This window comes from Mus pahari, chromosome 1, assembly GCF_900095145.1.
Source record: "Mus pahari chromosome 1, PAHARI_EIJ_v1.1, whole genome shotgun sequence".
Classification (NCBI taxonomy): domain Eukaryota; kingdom Metazoa; phylum Chordata; class Mammalia; order Rodentia; family Muridae; genus Mus; species Mus pahari.
Window position 1 is genome coordinate 153,308,510 of NC_034590.1, and position 18,113 is coordinate 153,326,622.

Consider the following 18,113-nt stretch of genomic DNA (forward strand, 5'->3'; position numbering starts at 1 on the left):
AGCAGTCAGTGCTTTTAACCTCTGAGCCATCTCTCCAGCCCTCCCTTTCACATCTTAACTAGATCAGGAGTACGTGCCTATCCCCCATGACCACTGATGCAGTTTCAGTGGCCTCTCTCCTGTCTGCAGGCTTGGCTATTCTCCCTGGCACAGCTTAGCCCAAGCAACCTCACTGCTGTAGAAGGCAGCAGAGCTGGCACCCCGGCTATGAAGTCTACCCTCCCCAACACCAGGCCTCACCGTGATGATCTGGGCGTTGAGTTCTGCTGAGAGGGTGCTAGGGCTGGGCTTGGCATGGAAGAGGTTATGGAAGGCCTGCATGGCACAGGCTGTCACGAGCTGCAGGAGATACACAGACTTAGCAAGGAGACACAAAGTCCACAGCTGCCCTGGAGCTTCCAGCCCCCACTCCATCACACGAGCTGCATGGAGCCTACAGGTCCCCTGGACTCTCAGACACCCTTAAGATTGTCACTCTAGTAAGACATGGCAACCAACAAGAAACTTTAAAGGACATAGGGACTAAGACACAGCTCAGTGCTAGAGCCTTACCTAATACACAAAAGGCCCTGTACGAAATCCCAAGAACACTTAAATTAGGGCTCAACAGGTAAAGTGCTTGCCGCCCAAGTCTGACAGCCTGAGCTTATTCTCTAAAACTCATGTAAGGATGGAAGACAGAGTCCTAAAGATGGAAGAGAGTTGACTTCCTAAAGCAGCTCTGTGACTGCGCACGCACAGACGACGCATGCAGAGGAATCGGAAGTCAGCTTCCACACAGCCTTTAGATGAGCCAGCCCACTCGGCCAGCAAGGATGGTACACTGTCTTGTCTTTGGCTTATGGTGAAAGCAGGGTCAGGACAGAGAGCCCTGGCCTCCTAGCAGCAGGGATTACAGACCTCTCAGGAAGCCTGGCACCACTCACTCACTGAGTTCCCATTCCTCCTGTGTCTAGCCCTTACCACGTGGTTCAAGGTCATGACCCGAAGCAGAGTCTCACTGCAGCTCTTCACCAGGCCTTCTGGGAAGCAGGGCAGCATGTCTTTCAGCAGTGTTAGCATGTGCAGTGTGGTGGTGGCCTCTTTGGAACCTGGCAGAAAAAGGGGAGATGTACTCCTAATCTTCCAGTATTCCCCCCACTTCCCCTCCACCTGCCCTGGTCCTAGCTGCCTCACCTCCAGACTTCTCAATCTCCTGGATGCAGAACTTGGCAGTGGAGATGGCAGCAGGATGATGGGCGGGGGCCTTTTCACCAAACATGAAGTCACTGCCCTTGAGAACTGAGCACACTCCATGCTGAGCAGCCTTACGGATCTAAAGGGAAAGCAAATGGGAACAAGGATAGGTATTTGGAGACTTGGCACAACCACCATTAGCAGCCTGATGGAACACCTACTATATAATACCCACTGTTATAGCAAGATATATACTACAGAATCCTAAGCCCGTTAACTAGCCAAATGTCCCCGAGGCAGCCCAGAGACTCAAATCTCTGAGCAACAGGGTCCTCATCTTCAGACAGGGATACAGTCATTTAATTATCCAGCAATATCAGGACCACTGCTCTAAGTATTAACCAAGTGTCAGTAAGCAGTACATGATACTTGCCTGAGGAAAGAAAATAAGCAAATATAGAGCAGAAAATAAAAGATACTTGCAGATACTGTGGAGATGGTTCAGAGGTTAAAAGCACTAGCTACTCTTGCAGAGAATCAAGGTACAGAAACTTACAACCACCTCTAAGTCTGGTTTCTGGGCATCTGATGTTCTGGTCTGGCCTCCACAGGCTCCAGGCATACACATAATACACATACATACATGCAGGCAAAACACCCACATAGCTCTGGGTGATGGCATATACTTACTTTTATATTTATTTTATGTGCATTGGTGTTCTGCCTGCATATATATGTCTGTGAGGGTGTTGGGTCCCCTGGACCTACAGCTACAGATGTGTGGTTGCTGGCAATTGAACCCTGGCCCCTGGAAGAGCAGTGTTCTTAACTGCTGAGCCATATCTTCAGCCCCAATGGTTTACTCCTTTAATCTCAGCACTAAGAAGACAAAGGCAGACAGATCACTGAGTTCTGAGGCCAGCCAGGGCTATATGGTGAGGCCCTGTCACAAAAACAAACAAGCAAGCAAACAAAGAACAAATGACATTCTTACACAAATAAAAACTATTTTTTTAAAAAGATATTTTGCTAACAAAGTGTCACTCTAATGAAGTGACATTGTAACAGCGACCTAAAGAAGGTGTGCTAATGATCACATGAATACGCAAGGAATCATCATATGTTCCCAGCCCTAAATCTCTAAGGAAGCAGCACAGACCCTCTTGGTGAGTGCCTGCTATAAAGCAGGGACTGCCCCAGGCCTGAGACTCCACACAACTCTGCTGCAAGACTAGAACTATCTCTTAGTTAGGAGGCCCAGGCTTACAGACATTAAGTTACTTGCCCAAGGTGATAACTCAAGATGAACTAGAAGCCAGCTCAGAGCTGGGATTGGTGATAGGCTTGTAATTCCAAATGCTGGGGAGGCTGAGAGGGTAAGTCAAAAAGTTCAAGGTCTGCCCAGACTAGACTACAGAGTGAGTGCACAGCCAATCTGGGTAGTTTAGTAGGATCCTCTCTATCAAAACAACACAGCAAGAATGTGGCTGGAGAGATAGCTCAGTGGTAGAGTGCTTGTCTAGTATGTATGGGGCCCAAGGTTCAATGCTCAATAACTGCTCAATATGGCAACAACAGAAATGTAGCAGGAGGGGGAGGAAGACTGCCATCTCCCTGCCAAGAAGAATGGAGGGCGAGGAGGCTCAAGAGAGCCTCAGAAGCACTGGCTGTGACTACCCTGCTGGAGAAGGGTGCTCCTTGTTTTCTGGATTTAAGTGGACAAGGTCTCAGAAGAGCAGGAAGCAGAATCTCAGGGAAAACTCAGGACTTGGGCTGGGAATGGTGGTACAAGCCTTTAATCCCAGGCAGGTGGATCTCTGGATTCAAAGCCAGCCTGGTCTACATAGCAATATCCAGGTCATCCAGGGGCTATAAAGTGAGACCTTGTCTCAAATAATAGAAACAACAAACTGCAAAACCTCAGGACTTAGGGTTAGGGAGAAGGCTTAGCAAGTAAGTGTGTTTGTACAAATATGAGGACGAATTCAAATCCTCAGAACCGAAGAGAATACAGGAAAGCGGTGGGGGCTGGAGAGATGGCCCAATGGTTAAGAACACTTACTGCTTTTCTAGAGGACATGGGCTTGGTTTCCAGTATCCGTAACTGCCTATAACTACAGTTACAGAGGACTCAATACCTTCTTGTGGCCTCTAAGCATATGTGCACAGATGTCACACACACTCACACAAATACAAATAACTCTTTTAAAAAGTAAAATTCAGGCACAGGTTACAGCATGCACTTGTAAGCCCTGAAACTATACAGGGTGCAGACAGGAGGATCACTGGAGCTTACCGGCCTCCAGCCTTGCTCCAGGCTCAATGAGAGACTCTGGGAATAAAGGAATAAGGCTGAGAATGGTAAGGGCAGGACACTTTCTGTGCACATGTGTGACTATGTGCATCCTACACACATGCAAACACACATGCGCACATCCAACCAAGAAAAAAACCAAACCAGGAATGTAAGTCCTAAGTCCTTTCCAACCCAGCTCAGACAGGTTGGTTGTGGGGCAGCCAGAGTCTCACCTTTGGTTTGGCATGCACAGTGAAGCTCAGCAGTCCATGGTACACCTGAAGGGTGATAGGATAGCCCCAGGCTTCCAGGTCTTGCTTCCGAAGGAGGATGGCCAGGCAGGAAAGGACCTTAAAGAAAAATGTAGACAATCCCTCAGCTCTATCAATCACAGGGAAAGAGTCCAGGGTCTCACCAATCCTGGAAAAGCCCAAAGAGATCTGTTTAAGGGTATATGGAGTACCACCTATACCACTGCCAAAGAAGGACCCATGCTTTAACCACACCCACTAATTCAGGGATCTGCGGCACTGACCCATCGGAGCGCAGAGGTGGAAGCACTGCTGGCCTGGGCAGACATGATGTTCATGAAGGCTTTGGAGGTATCAGAGAACTTCTTCATGAGCACAGGACTTGGCACACTGTGGAGAAGATACAGAGTCAATCCGGAGCAGCCAAGAAAAGCAACTGAGACAGGCCCTGGTGTTACAGGACGCGCACTCTGGCCCAGCCTTTCAACAAGTCACCAATCAGCACAGGAGCTCATGTGTCTGCCACTCAGGTTAGTGTACTCTCCATGCCTGAGCTCTGAGTCTCTTCCTACCTACCAGCCAGGCTCTGTACTACCGAATAAGGGCATCCCAGGGTCACATAACCTCATAGAAGCCTCCGGCCTTCCTTGTGTAGCCAGGTGCCCATGATTCAGCCCCACTGCCCTTCCCCAGAAACCAGCATATGATAGCCCAAGGCACATACAGGGCTTGATGCAGAATGCCTGTGGACACTCAAGTGTCTTCTTTTGATTTTCTTCCCTGGGTACTTTTTGTTTTTTAAAGATTTATTTTATTTATATGAGTACATTGTATATGTCAGACACACCAGGAGAGGGCATCAGATCCTATTACAGATGGTTGTGAGCCATCATGATCCTCTACAAGAGCAGTGTCCACTCTTAACGACTAAGACAGCTATCAAGCTTATGTGGCTCACTCAGCCTGCCTTCAAACTTCCTATGTAGCCAAAGATGACCTGAACTCCTGATTCTTCTGCCTCTACCTCCCAAATGCTAGGAATACAGGTTCTCAAGTATCTTTTAAAATATTTATTTTTTGCCGGGCATGGGGGCTCACGCCTTTAATCCCAGCACTTGGGAGGCAGAGGTAAGTGAATTTCTGAGTTCGAGGCCAGCCTGGTTTTCAGAGTAAGTTCCAGGACAGCCAGGGCTACACAGAGAAACCCTGTCTCGAAAAACCAAAAAAAAAAAATAAAATAAAATTATTTTTTGATTGCTAATCATGGTAGAATATACAGTCACAAAATTCACCAGGTCAAGTTATAAAAGCTACTTTTAATTCTAACCTAGGATCAGCTGGGAAGTGAATGTTAATGAGGCTCTGTGTATACTGGGCTGACCTATAGCCATGTCTGTGGGTGTTTGTCTTAAGCTAATTTATGTTAGAAGACCCACTCCGCTGTGTGTGGGGAATCCTGAACTGTGTAAGACTGGAGATGCGCCGGGCGGGGTGGTGGAGCACGCCTTTAATCCCAGCACTTGGGAGGCAGAGGCCAGCCTGGTCTACAAAGNGAGTTCCAGGACAGCCAGGGTTATACAGAGAAACCCTGTCTCAAAAAAAAACAACAAAACAAAACAAACAAACAAAAACAAAACAAAACAAAAAACAACAACAACAACAAAAGAACACCTGCTGTCCCTGCAGAAGACATGGGTTAAATCCCCAGCACCCACACTGGGTTGATCACAGCTGGATATAACTGCGACTCCCTCTTCTGGTCTCCACTGTACCTACAGACCAGAATCTGTGTGTTCATGGTGCACACAGATTCTCACACATGTGCATTCTGTGGGGGCATTAGAGGGCAGTGAACCCTTCAAAGCTGGAGTTACAGGCATTTGTGAGCTGCCTGACATGGAGTACTGAGATCTGAAAGCTGGTCTTCATGTACTCTTAACTGCTGAGCTGTCTCTCCAGCCCAAATATTTTCATCTTAAAAACCAAGTGTGGTGGCCAGGCAGTGGTGGCGCACGCCTTTAATACCAGCACTTCGGAGGCAGAGGCAGGCGGATTTCTGAGTTCCAGGACAGACAAGGCTACATAGAGAAACCCTGTCTCAAAAAGCCAAAAAAAAGTATGTGGGCTAGAGAGACATATTCTGTCTCTCTGCCTCTCTCATATATACAGACAGACAGACAGACACACAGACATACAGACACACACGGAGACACACACACACAGACACACACGCACACACACACACACAATACGTCTGCCAAGCCGCAGTCACACTCACCGCTTCAGGACAAGGTTCAGTAGGTATGCAACAGCAGCCAGTGACTCTGGGGACTCCACTGCTTCCATTGTTGTCATCTGAGGGCCAGAGTGAGAGGTACAGACAGGTAAGCAACAGAATGCACACACAGGAAACCACGGGTGGCAGGTGGAACCCACATGCTGTGCTGAGTTATGATCAAGAACCTCTTCAAAGTACGTAAGGTTCAAGTCTGAGCTCTGCCACTGTGTAACTTTGGCCTAGTAACCTTACATTTCTTACTTTATTCATTTATTCTTTGAGACTACAGTTTATCACTATGTAGCCCTGGCTGGCCTTAAACTCAGAGATCCACCTGCCTCTCCCTCTGTCTTCCAAGTGCCCTAGTAACCTTTTGTTTTCTTCTTATAAAATAGAGATAAGAATATTTTTGTCTTGCTTGGCATAGTGGTGGCATTCTCCATTAAAATAAACAATCAACCTATCTCAAAAAGAAAGAACCTACCATCTTGTGGGCTAAGGATACAGTTGAGTTACTTAAGGCATATGTAAAGCCCTGGGAGCAATTCCTTGTACTGAAAACAAAACAAAACAAAACAAAACAAAAAAAAAAAAAAAACACAGCAGCAATGATGCTGTACCTGAAGTTACAGCTCACAGCCCTTGGGAGGCTAAGGCAGGAAGACTGACATCATTTCAAGAGCAGTCTGAGTTACACAACTAGCCCAAACTGTCCTCCATTATTAGGTAATTTCTGGAAAACTCAACGGTACATTCATGAGGATAAAAATAGTAAACAGTATGCTAGTATTATAATGGATATAATCTTGTCCTGCCCTGTCCTGTCCTGTCCCTAAAAGAACCATAGGGACCTTAGAAGTCATTTCTAAAGGGTATTCCAGTTCTAACTGGTCTTCATAAGATAGTGGGCTTCTGTCTTACAAGGCTGAGACAGTAAATGCCACCAACCTTACTCACAATCCACCAGAGAACAGAAGCACTTTCGCCCACTGGAGGTTGCCCTGGCCCCACAGGCCAGGGGCACCTGTCTTCTCTTGATAGCCTGACTGACCTACTGCTCACTCGGAACACGCAGCCCCCATCACACACACTCACCAGAGCAGCAAAGTACTCAGTCTCCGTCTCCTTGCCTCCCTGGGATCGAATCACCTCTGTAACAGCAGCCAGCACAGCGCAGATCTGCACCGGGGGGGGGGGGGGGGAAGAGAGAAAGTATCCATTCTGAACATAACCCTGGCCTGGGTAGCCCCTTGCCCTTTCCCAAGTTGATGTCCTGATGAAACCCAAAGTCAGGCAAGATCTGAGTACACAGCTGGAGGACATACCATAGGGCCTAGGAAACAGGATGCCCAAAACCATGCCTGCTCCATGGCCACCTCAACTGCTCCACTGTTTCCTATAGAAACACCTCTGTGAATACACGCACTGTACACTGCACACAAACTGGAACAGATAGTCAGCCACAGGAGGTTGATAATACGGGGACTGGGGAGGGGCTAGAGGGGAGGGGCTAGGAGGAGCAGAGGGAAACAACAGTCAGAAGGAAGTGATGGTGGTGATGATGAACTATTTTAGAGTTGATAGGCTTTTTTGTTATTTTTGTTTTGTTTTGTTTTTTTGAGATAGAGTCTCAATATGTAGCCAAGGCTAGCTTCAAACTGACAGCAATTCTCCTGCCTCGGCTTTCCAAGTCCTGAAATTACAATAGGCATGTACTGTCATGCCCAGAAAATGAGATTTAAATGTTATATGACTTCTGAAAAACAACAACAAAACAAAACCCCCAACGATGTGAGAACAATTAGATACAATAACTTGGAAATACTGTTTTGTCAGTGACAAAGCTGGAGAGCAGTGGATATAAAACATAACTATATTTCAATAAACCCTAGTAAACATACACAACGTTGAACAGAACTCGGTATGGTGGCACACACCTGTAATCCCAGCACTCCAAAGGCCGAGGCAAGAGAATTACCGTGAGTCTGAGGCCAACCTGAGCCACAAAGTGTGATCCAGGCCAACCTGAGTTTGACTAAACCACCTTGTCATCGGGCAGTGGCATACACCTTTAATCCCGGCACTTGGGAAACAGAGTCTTATAGATCTCTTGAGTTCAAGGCAAGCCTTGAGTGAGACCCTAGGCTAAAAACCAAAACAATAACCACAACAGGCCCTGACTGATGGCGCTGAGCATCTACACGACTCAGTAGTTAGGGACCCCTGCTGCTCTTGCATGGCACTGGAGTCTGGTTCCTAGCACCCACACCAGGTAGCTCATGGCTAACTCCATCTCCTGCTCCAGGAGATATGACTTCCATGGATACATACATGTGCAGACATGTGCACACAAACTCACCACTCAAACTGAAATAAATAAAAGACAGAATCTAAAGAAATAACACAAAGGCTGACTAAAAGTGTTGAAATGCTAATATTTTATATATACTGGTCGAATACATTAATTTTACCCATTTCTTTTTACTTTTTAAATGTAGCTTCTAAAATTCAAAAATCACTCGTGGCTCACTTTATAGCACTACTTGGCAGTGCTAGTCTAGAAATACACAGTGTGACCCATTAACAATGCCCACTGGAGTAACTCAAATCGGGAAACTAGCTATAACACTTTAGTCTATTTATATCTCTTTGTATCATTTAGCATTTTGATATTCCTCATTTAAATAAAAATTATAAACATATTAACTTTGAAATGTCAGTTGAGTAAAACATTTTTCGTTAAACAAAACAGATCCTAAACCAGTTATTCGCCATGAACTTGAACACTAGCATCCCTGGAAATACAGTAAAGATTCCTGGATGAAGAGCTGAGGAGACAAAGGCTGACACCATTTCTACCCTCAATCTGGCTCAGCCAGTAAAGGTACTTGCTCCCAAACCTGCCAAGTTGAATTTGATCCCTGAGCCCCACATGGTAAAAGAGAAAGGTCCCCCCTAAAGTCGTCTTCTGACCTTCATGCCCATGCTGTGACACACACAATCAAAATTAATACACTTTGTTGAGCATGATGACACAAACCTTTCACACACACACACAAACACACACACTTGAGGCACAAAGGCAGAATGATCTCTATACTTTGAAGCCAGTCTGGTCTAAATATGGAAACTTTGTCTCAAAAAAATAACAAAAAATTTCAGGGGGCTGGTGAGATGGCTCAGTGGGTAAAAGCACCCTAATGCTCTTCCAAAGGTCCAGAGTTCAAATCCTAGCAACTACATGATGGCTCATAACCATCCATAACAAGATCTGACGCCCTCTTCTGGAGTGTCTGTAGACAGCTATAAGTGTACTTACATATAATAAATAAATAAATCTTAAAAAAAAAATTTCAAACCTATATGAACCACACACAATTTTTAAGGGGACTCTGCCCAAGGAGGGTATATGTGAAAGGCACAAAGGGTAAGAGAGATGACACATCCTCCAGAAATACCAGTTGCTGTCACCAGAGCTGTATGAAAGTCATCTTGAATGTGCCCCACCTACTGCCCTACAAACTCAGCAACCAATCTCCTACCTCCTTGTGAGCAGCTGAGTTGGATTCCCAGAAGCGCTGCACTTTGCTGAAAGTGACGTTTGTACAGTCTGACAAGCCACTCAGAAACGTGCCCGAGGACTTCTCAGTGAAAGCCACCTCCGGCTCTTGGTCCATGGTCGTGTCAGAGGCTTGGCTTTTGCCCAGGCTCAGGGTGCCCGACTGCAGCTCATTATGCAACTTCACAGCATCAACTGTCAGGTCGCTCTTTCCTGAGAACCAGAGTAACAAGGTAATGGCCCCATTTCCACCCAAACTTCCTTTAGCTGAAGGAACAGAACCCCTAAGAAACAAGCCAGAGGGTTTAGGACCCCCCCCCCCAATCCCAGCGGCTGGATTCCAAACCAGGCTTGCCTGCACTGCCCTGTGTACGCTTGCAACTTTCAAAGCCAAGAGAAAGGAACCCCCAGATCTGTTTCTGCTTCCCTGTACTAAAGGCACAGCGACATCCAGAGCCAGGGTCACTGTACGGAGACACTCGAAGGCTGAAGATGTGTGTTAGTAGTTGAGTGTTTAATTAGCGTGCACAAAGTCCTGGGCTCGCTCCCTGAAACTCCCTCAACACAGACATAAATCTAAAGAGGCACCCAAGGGTAGTGACGGCCATGTATCCCATCCCTGAGACCGCGGTCATTTCCCTTCAGAGGACAGTTTCCGCATCTGTCAAACTCGAGGGGCGGGCCTTCACAGTGAACGCCATGGCTGACATTATAAAGTGGCAAGCCGAATGCCACAAGATGCCGCCCAAGAAATCCCACGGCCCGGCTACCTGACGGGCGGCTGAAGAAGCGGCTCCGAGCGGCCTGGCGATGGCGGCAAGTGGCGGGGTTGCTGTCGCTACTGTGCCCTTTCTTCCAGCGCTTCAGCTTGGCCGAGACACCAGAGGGCAATTTCCCCGAGCGACCCATGTTGACCGAACGGTGGCTCGCACTCGCTCAGAGAACACGCGTCCACGTCCGCCGAGAAGGTAGCAGAATCCACAGCAGAACCCACGTGTGTATCCCCCGCCGGCTTCGCAGCCCCTTCCTCTGATGTCACTTCCTGTCTGCAATCTGTTACCATGGCAAAACCAATCAACATCCGTTCTGAGGCTTCCTATTTGCGCTGAGAATTTACGCTGGGGAAGGAGTTCTGGTGTTTCAGATGCTATATGGGCTCCTGCTGCACCGCCAAGATTCATGGCCGTGGAGAAAAACCTTATAAAACGGGAATTTCTTTGGCATTAAAAGACAAATTTATACTACTCTCAAAAAATCGGTTGTTCAAGCTGGGCGTGGGGTCCTTACACTTGTAATTCCAGCAAACTGGAAGTCTGTTGTGAGTTTAAAGCCAGCCTAGTCTCCATACTGCGAGATGCAAGATCCTGTCTAAAAACAAAAATAACAAAATAAATACATCACTAATCCCAGCGCCTAAGCAACAGAGGTAGGTTGATCTCCATGATTTCAAGGCCAGTCTGCTCTAAATATTGAAATAGTGAACTCTTTGTTTTTTGGTTTTTTTTTTCGAGTAGACCAGGCTGGCCTCGAACTAAGAAATCCGCCTGCCTCTGCCTCCCGAGTGCTGGGATTAAAGGCGTGCGCCACTACGCCCGGCCCCTAATTAAGTTTTAAAAAGAGAAAATAAAATTAAAAAAAAAACTATGGATGTATAAAAAATGAAAACATCTTGGCCTCACGAGAGAAAAAAGAAACTAGTGCCCACGACTTGCTTTGCAAATTGAAACAACAACGGATTATCTGCCCGAAAGGAGCGGTGGTGCCCTGTTGCCAAGGACACAGCCCTTCTGTCTCCATGTACTGCTGTTAGAACAAAAGGTTGATATGGGTACTTTGGAAAACTAGTACTATTTTAAAAAGATTTATTTCTTAAGTTATGTGTACATCCGTGTGATGGTATGAATCCAGGTGCCTGTGGAGGCCAGAAACATCAGACCCCCTGGAGCTATTATGAGCCTGTCTGATGGCTCTGCTGAGAAACCAATCTCAGGTCTTCTGCAAGAGCAGTATGTGAGTACACTATCACTGTCTTCAGACACACACCCAAAGAGGGCATCGGATCCCATTACAGATGGATGTGAGCCACCATGTGGTTGCTGAGAATTGAACTCAGGACCTATGGAAGAGCGATCAAGTGCTCTTAACCGCTGAGCCATGAATCCAGCCCTAGCATGAACTCTTAACTGTTAATTCATCTCTCCAGCCATGCTCCCTGCTTGTATTTTGAAACAAGGTCTCCTGTGACCCATGATGGCCTTAAACTCACAGCAGTTCTTCTGCCTCTGCTTCCTGAGTGATGGGATTGCAGGCTCAAGCCATAACATCTAGCTTGGTCTAGTAGTATCTACGAAAACATATGTCCACTCTACCCAGCAATTCATTCCTAGATACACACCCAACAGAGACGATTACTTGCTTGATAAAAAAAATAAAAAGAGAGATAGCTGGGGCTGGAGAGATGACTCAGTGGTTAAGAGCTCTGTCTGCTCTTCCAGAGGTCCTGAGTTCAAATCCCAGCAACCACATGGTGGCTCACAACCATCTGTAATGGGATCCGATGCCCTCTTCTGGGACGTCTAAAGACAGCTACAGTGTACTCATATACATAAAATAAATAAATCTTTTTTTAAAAGAGAGATAGCTGAGTACTAGAAGTGACCAAACATCCATCAACAAAATAGGTCAGATTCACTGTGATATAATGATATGTAACGGAATGTAGGCTGAGAAAGAGATTAGGGAAACAATACCCTTCACAGTAGTCACAAATAATATAAAATACCTTGGTGTGACTCTAAGGAAGTGAAAGGTCTGTATGATAAGAACTTCAAGTCTCTGAAGAAAGAAATTGAAGAAGATCTCAGAAGATGGAAAGATCTCCAGACATAAAAGAATGTGTATTGTGTGATTCTATTAATTTAAAAACACAAAAGAACCCCCAGAGTATTGGAATCTGGTAACAGCTGAGAGTAAGCACAGTACATGTAGTTATATTCTAATATTTTAGGGGTTTACATAGATGTATTCACCAAGTAATGGTTGTGGATTATATACTTGCCTGCATGTATCTTAAAAAATAGAGGGGCTGAAGAGATGGCTCAATGGCCCAGCATCATACTCTTGTTTGCTTCTTTTCTATTTATTTTATTTTATTTTTTGCAGGGGAGGGGATGGGATAATCAAGTCCTTGTCATGTAACATACATATTCTTGTTTTGGATTCATAGCAATTCTCCTGCCTCTGTATGTTAAGGGCTCTAATTACAGGTGTACACTACAATGTTCAGCTCATATATATACATATGTACAATACTATACAATACTAAACCCATTGAGCTATCATTTCAAGTCAATATGAAAATGGTTGTCTGTTAGTGACTTTTCCCACTGCTGGGATAAAATGCCCAACAAAGCTATTTAAAGAAGGAAGAATTTTTTTGTGGGGGTGGGTTTTTGAGACAGGGTTTCTCTGTATAGCCCTGGCTGTCCTGGAACTTACTTTGTAGACCAGGCTGGCCTCGAACTCAGAAATTCGCCTGCTTCTGCCTCCCAAGTGCTGGGATAAAAGGCATGTGCCATCATGCTTGGCTAAGAAGGAAGAATTTATTTTGGCTTACAGTTTGAGGGAACAGTCCATTGTGGTAAGGAAGGCAAGGTGCTATGTGTGTTGGGCACATTATGCCTGCATTCAGGAAGCAGGGACAGACAGGCAGACAGACAGACAGACAGACAGACAGAGGCTGATGGTACTCGCCTCCTCCTTATCCAGTCTAGGACCCCAGCCCATTGAATGTTGCTGTCCACATATTCAGGGTGGGTCTCCCTCCTCAGTTAAACATTTCTGGAAATGGCATTAGACACACCACACACACACACTACACCACAAATTTGTCTTCTAGGTGATTATAAATTCTATCAAGTTATCAATTAAAATTAACATGGAAAATTCCAAAGAACGGGTCACGATACTTTGCATGAGCGTAGAGGCACATCGTCACCACAAGAGGGAGCATTTCAAGCAACCTGGGCTATACCCACAGGGAAAGGCTGAGGTGTTGGCTAGACTAGGCTATTGCAGGCCCACTCTTCTGGCCCTTTGGTGAACAACAGAAACTTCCTCACCTCCAAACTGTGTGCACAAAGCACACCTCTGCCCCTCACTGCAGGGATCACCTCTTGGTGAAGTACCAACTTCCCTACCCGTGAATTCTATAACTGGCTTCCATCAGGATGATCTATCAAGTCCAGGATTCCTCACACCACATTAAACCTGGAGACACCACCCATAGGACACACACTACTCTTAAACCCTTTGAACCAGGACTCATGTCACCACTTGCTGTGCAACCCTGAGCAAGTCACCTTATTCTCTGTAATAGCTACTCTTGGTTGTTAACTTGACTACCTCTGGAATGAACTAAAACCCAAATGGTTAAGCACACCTGTGAGGGATTTTCTGCTTAAAAAACAAATTGGGAGCCGGGTGTGGTGGCACACGCCTTTAATCCCAGCACTCAGGAGGCAGAGGCAGGCGGATTTCTGAGTTCGAGGCCAGCCTGGTCTACAAAGTGAGTTCCAGGACAGCCAGGGCTATCCAGAGAAACCCTGTCTCAAAAAAAAAAAAAATGTGCACCAGCTCCATTGGACCCCAAATGTGGATCCTTGAGGTGAGAAGACACACCATTAATCCAGATCTTTTGAGGTGAGAAGACCCACCTGGGATCTTGGTCACACCTCCTTCTGGCAGCCTATATAGAGGATGTGGGAGGAGGGAAGCTTGCTCCCTCTTCCCTGCTAGCCAGCCCAGTCCTTCACTGGCTTCAGAATCTACATCTTTGGGATTCTGCTGTAAACTGAAGACCAGCTGAGACATCCAGCTGCATGAGAATTCAACTACTGGATTCTCGGACCTTCCACTGTTAGATAGCCATCAGCCATCGTTGGACTGGCTGAACCACAGCCAGTGGCCCATTCTAATAATCCCCCATTTTTGTTATATACATATTTATGTATATTTATTATACATTCATTAGTCAGGGTACTCTTTTTTTTTTTTAAAGATTTATTTATTTATTATATGTAATTACACTGTAGTTGACTTCAGACACTCCAGAAGAGGGCGTCAGATCTTGTTAAAGATGGTTATGAGTCACCATGTCGTTGCTGGGATTTGAACTCTGGACCTTAGGAAGAGCAGTCAAGTGCTCTTACCCGCTGAGCCATCTCACCAGCCCTAGTCAGGGTACTCTTGAGGAACAGAATTTATACAATGAATAATAAATAAATCTCCAGGCCTCAAATTGTTCTAATCTGTAAAATGGGCATGATAAAATAAGAATGCTTGTTCATAGGTGTCACAAAAATTAATAGGAGCATGCAAGCAAGGTGCTGACCACGGGAACATGGTGAGCAGGGGAGGAGTGTGAGCTATCGCTGCTGTCTAAGAAACTAGCCTCGAGTTCCAGAAGCTATTTATGATTCAAACTTAGGAGAGCACACTCAGCCTCCTCACTTCACAAACAAAAATCCTGGTCTCAAAGGGTTCAGTGACTCCCCAAGGGCACATGAGTCGAGCCGATAGCTGGGCAAAGGCAGGAGAGACAACTGTCGGTAGGCACATCTGTAAAAACCAACTGTGAGCCAGATGTGGTGGCGCACGCCTTTAATCCCAGCCCTCGGGAGGCAGAGACAGGTGGATTTCTGAGTTTGAGGCCAGCCTGGTCTACAAAGTGAGTTCCAGGACAGCCAGGGCTACATAGAGAAACCCTGTCTCGAAAAAACAAAACAAAACTAAACAAACAAGCAAACAACAAAAAAAAACAACAACAACTGTGAGGCTCCAAGGGAGAGAACAGAACTACTGCACCCAGACAGCTAAGGGCAGAAAGAGCAGGAAGGTCCTGCATAGGTCAGTGGTTTTGTAATCTGTTAGGCCACCAGGCAGTGGGAAGGGGAAATTAAAAGTTAGCCTCGTGTCCCAAACAAAGAGGAAGTCTGTGGCTTGGGTGTGTAATTTAGAGCTCTAGCTAGCTCTAGAGATGGAGAGAGCCTCAATTGCCCTGAGAGGCTCATCAGGAGGAACTGAGTGGGACACAGTTGCTACTAAGTCCTAAGAAGCCTGAGTTTGAAGCCACATCCTGCTATGTGACATGGGACAGGTGACTGAATATCAAAGTTTCTGTGTCTCAAAATCTGTTTGCTGTTATGTGGCTATGGTAAGGCAATGGGTGAGAGGTGTTTAGCATCCCTTTCCACCCGGTCCCTGCAGGGTAGATGGGATATACTGAAATAAAGGCTCAAGGAAGGCAGAACCACGCCTCTCAAGTCCAGTGGCTTTGTGGTGCAGGGGAGTGAGCTTCAAGTAGAGGACCAGGAAGAATGAGGCTAGCCCATGTCACCTGTGGGGAAGAGTTATGTCACAGGTTAGTCAACTGCTGGGGGCGGGGGTGGAGGGAGTGCTTCTAGTAAAGTAGGCACAGAGGCAAACTGCCCTTGGTCAACTACCCAGAGGGGAGTTGTCCTTGATTAAGTCCTTTAAAACTTGTAAAGCCAGCACTTGGGAGGCAGGCAGAGGCAAGAAGATCTCTATGAGCTTGAGGCTAACCTGGTCTACAGCACTACAAGGGGAGTTCCAGGACAGTCAGGGCCACACAGAGAAACCTGTCTCAAAAAAACAAACAAAAACCAAACTTGTGAAGGTAATTTTTTTTTTTTTTTTTGGTCATGGGAAAAGAACAGTCTTTCCCAAAGAATCCCCTCCCCCTTTTCTTTTTTCTTTTTCTTTCTTCCTTCCTTCCTTCCTTCCTTCCTTCCTTCTTTCTTTCTTTCTTTCTTTCTTTCTTTCATTCTTTTTTTTTTGAGACAAGGTTTCTCTGTAGCCCAGGCTGTCCTGGAACTCACACTGTAGACCAGGCTAGCCTTGAACTCATAGAGATCTGCCTGCCTCTGCCTCCCATGTGCTGGGATTAAAGGTGTGCAGCACCACTCCCAGCACAATAAAACATTTTTCTAGAGCTCTGTCTTAGTCTTAATTTTGCGTTTGCTTGTATTTATGAGGCTTAAGTACACACACACACACACACACACACACACACACACACACACACAAGTGCAGATGCCCTGGAGCTGTGTATAGGTGGTTCCGAGTTGCAAGCATAGATGCTGTGAACCAACCTCTGCAAGGACAATACAAGCTCTTTAGCACCGACCTATCATCTCCAGTCCCGAGAACCTTTTCTCTCCTTCTTCAGTCACCCTCCCAGGACTACTTAACATAGGACCTTTTACTGGGGCTTTTCTGGGTTCTCTGGGATAAGCTCAGGCTATCACTATAAGGTTCCTCCTGGATCTTACATCCTGGATCTAGGGAGTTACCCAACAGAGAGATCAGCAGAGGGGCATATTCAGTCAGAAACAGGACCTAGGAGCCTAGCTCCTTGTCTCTTGTTTTGTAAGCTAGATGTGGGATATGAGGGCAGAAACAGGCGTTCCTGAGCTTGCTGTGGGTTTCAAGGAAGACACTGAGATGAGTTCTGGAGGGCTTAAGGCGCTTATTAGAAGAGTTATTAACGCCTGGTGTGGTGGCTAAATTCCTTTAATCCTAGTTCTTGGGAGGCGTTGATAAGTGGATCCTTGTGAGTTCGAGGCCAGCCTGGTCTACATATCGAGGCTAGCCTGGTCTACATATCAAGCCCAGGATGCCAGGACTAAAGAGACAATGCTTTAAAAAAAAAATCAAAACTCAAAAAAAAAAAAAAAGGAATTATTAATGCCATGGGCGGACAGCAAGCAAGCAGCACAGCAGTTTGCAAGGTGGGGGTAGGAGTATTGTTGAAGAGAAGTCGGGCCCACAAGGAGGCAGCGGGCAACCTTCTCATAGGTCTCTGAGGAAGGCTAAAAGTTTCACAGCAGGGTCAAGCAGCCAGGCTCTCCAATTCCTTAGCAAGCTGCAGGGAAAGGTTTGAGCAGCCACCCAGTAGCCCTTGGATGTGTCTGAGCTTGCAAATTCACTTCCTCAACTGAGAAAGCCAGGCACCTGGAAATCTATGTGCTAGAGATTCATAAACAGTGCTCTTGGTAGGGTGCCAGCCTGTGTCTAAGGGTGAGAGGGGCTGTAGCTGTGGCTGAGCAGCAGCTAGCTCTCTAATAACTAAGGCTGGTTCTTGCCTTTGTTCTCCAGCGTCCCTCTTTCTGTCTCCAGCTCTGCAAGAGCCCTGTGTTTTCAGCTGGGATCACCACTCCTGTGAGAATCTTAAGACTGAGCTCCATGGCTCAGGACCCCTAAACACAGGCTTGTCTTCCTAGCAGATAGACAGCCATCTTGGGCTCCCCAAACCTCTGCCTACTTTCCCTCCAGAGAAGCCAGGGCTCTTGTGGGTGGTGCCCCCCCACCTCTTTAATAACTGTTTACAACTTTTTGAGATAATGAGATACACTTTAAGTAAAAATACACTTCAACTATTTAAAGTATATAATTCATTAGTTTGTTGGGTTGGTTTCCATGAGACAGGCTTTTTTGTTTTTTTAGATTTATTTATTTATTATATGTAAGTAC

At 46.1% G+C, this 18,113-nt stretch overlaps 1 protein-coding gene and 1 pseudogene across 1 annotated transcript in view; one reads left to right on the forward strand and one right to left on the reverse strand.

Moving 5' to 3' along the window:
* The window catches only part of Rrp12 (ribosomal RNA processing 12 homolog), a 35,771-nt gene extending 25,193 nt beyond the window's left edge, over window positions 1–10,578 (reverse strand). Inside the window, exons 1-9 of the mRNA XM_021216101.2 lie at window positions 10,331–10,578; window positions 9,544–9,773; window positions 7,097–7,180; window positions 6,002–6,078; window positions 4,008–4,113; window positions 3,706–3,822; window positions 1,177–1,315; window positions 964–1,091; window positions 241–339 (exon numbers count right to left, since the gene is read on the reverse strand). Of these exons, the coding sequence (XP_021071760.1) occupies window positions 241–339; window positions 964–1,091; window positions 1,177–1,315; window positions 3,706–3,822; window positions 4,008–4,113; window positions 6,002–6,078; window positions 7,097–7,180; window positions 9,544–9,773; window positions 10,331–10,469 (1,119 nt within the window). The 5' untranslated portion in view covers window positions 10,470–10,578. The remainder of the gene's footprint in view (window positions 1–240; window positions 340–963; window positions 1,092–1,176; window positions 1,316–3,705; window positions 3,823–4,007; window positions 4,114–6,001; window positions 6,079–7,096; window positions 7,181–9,543; window positions 9,774–10,330) is intronic.
* A 4,383-nt stretch (window positions 10,579–14,961) lies between these two features.
* The window catches only part of LOC110334315, a 3,890-nt pseudogene continuing 738 nt past the window's right edge, over window positions 14,962–18,113 (forward strand).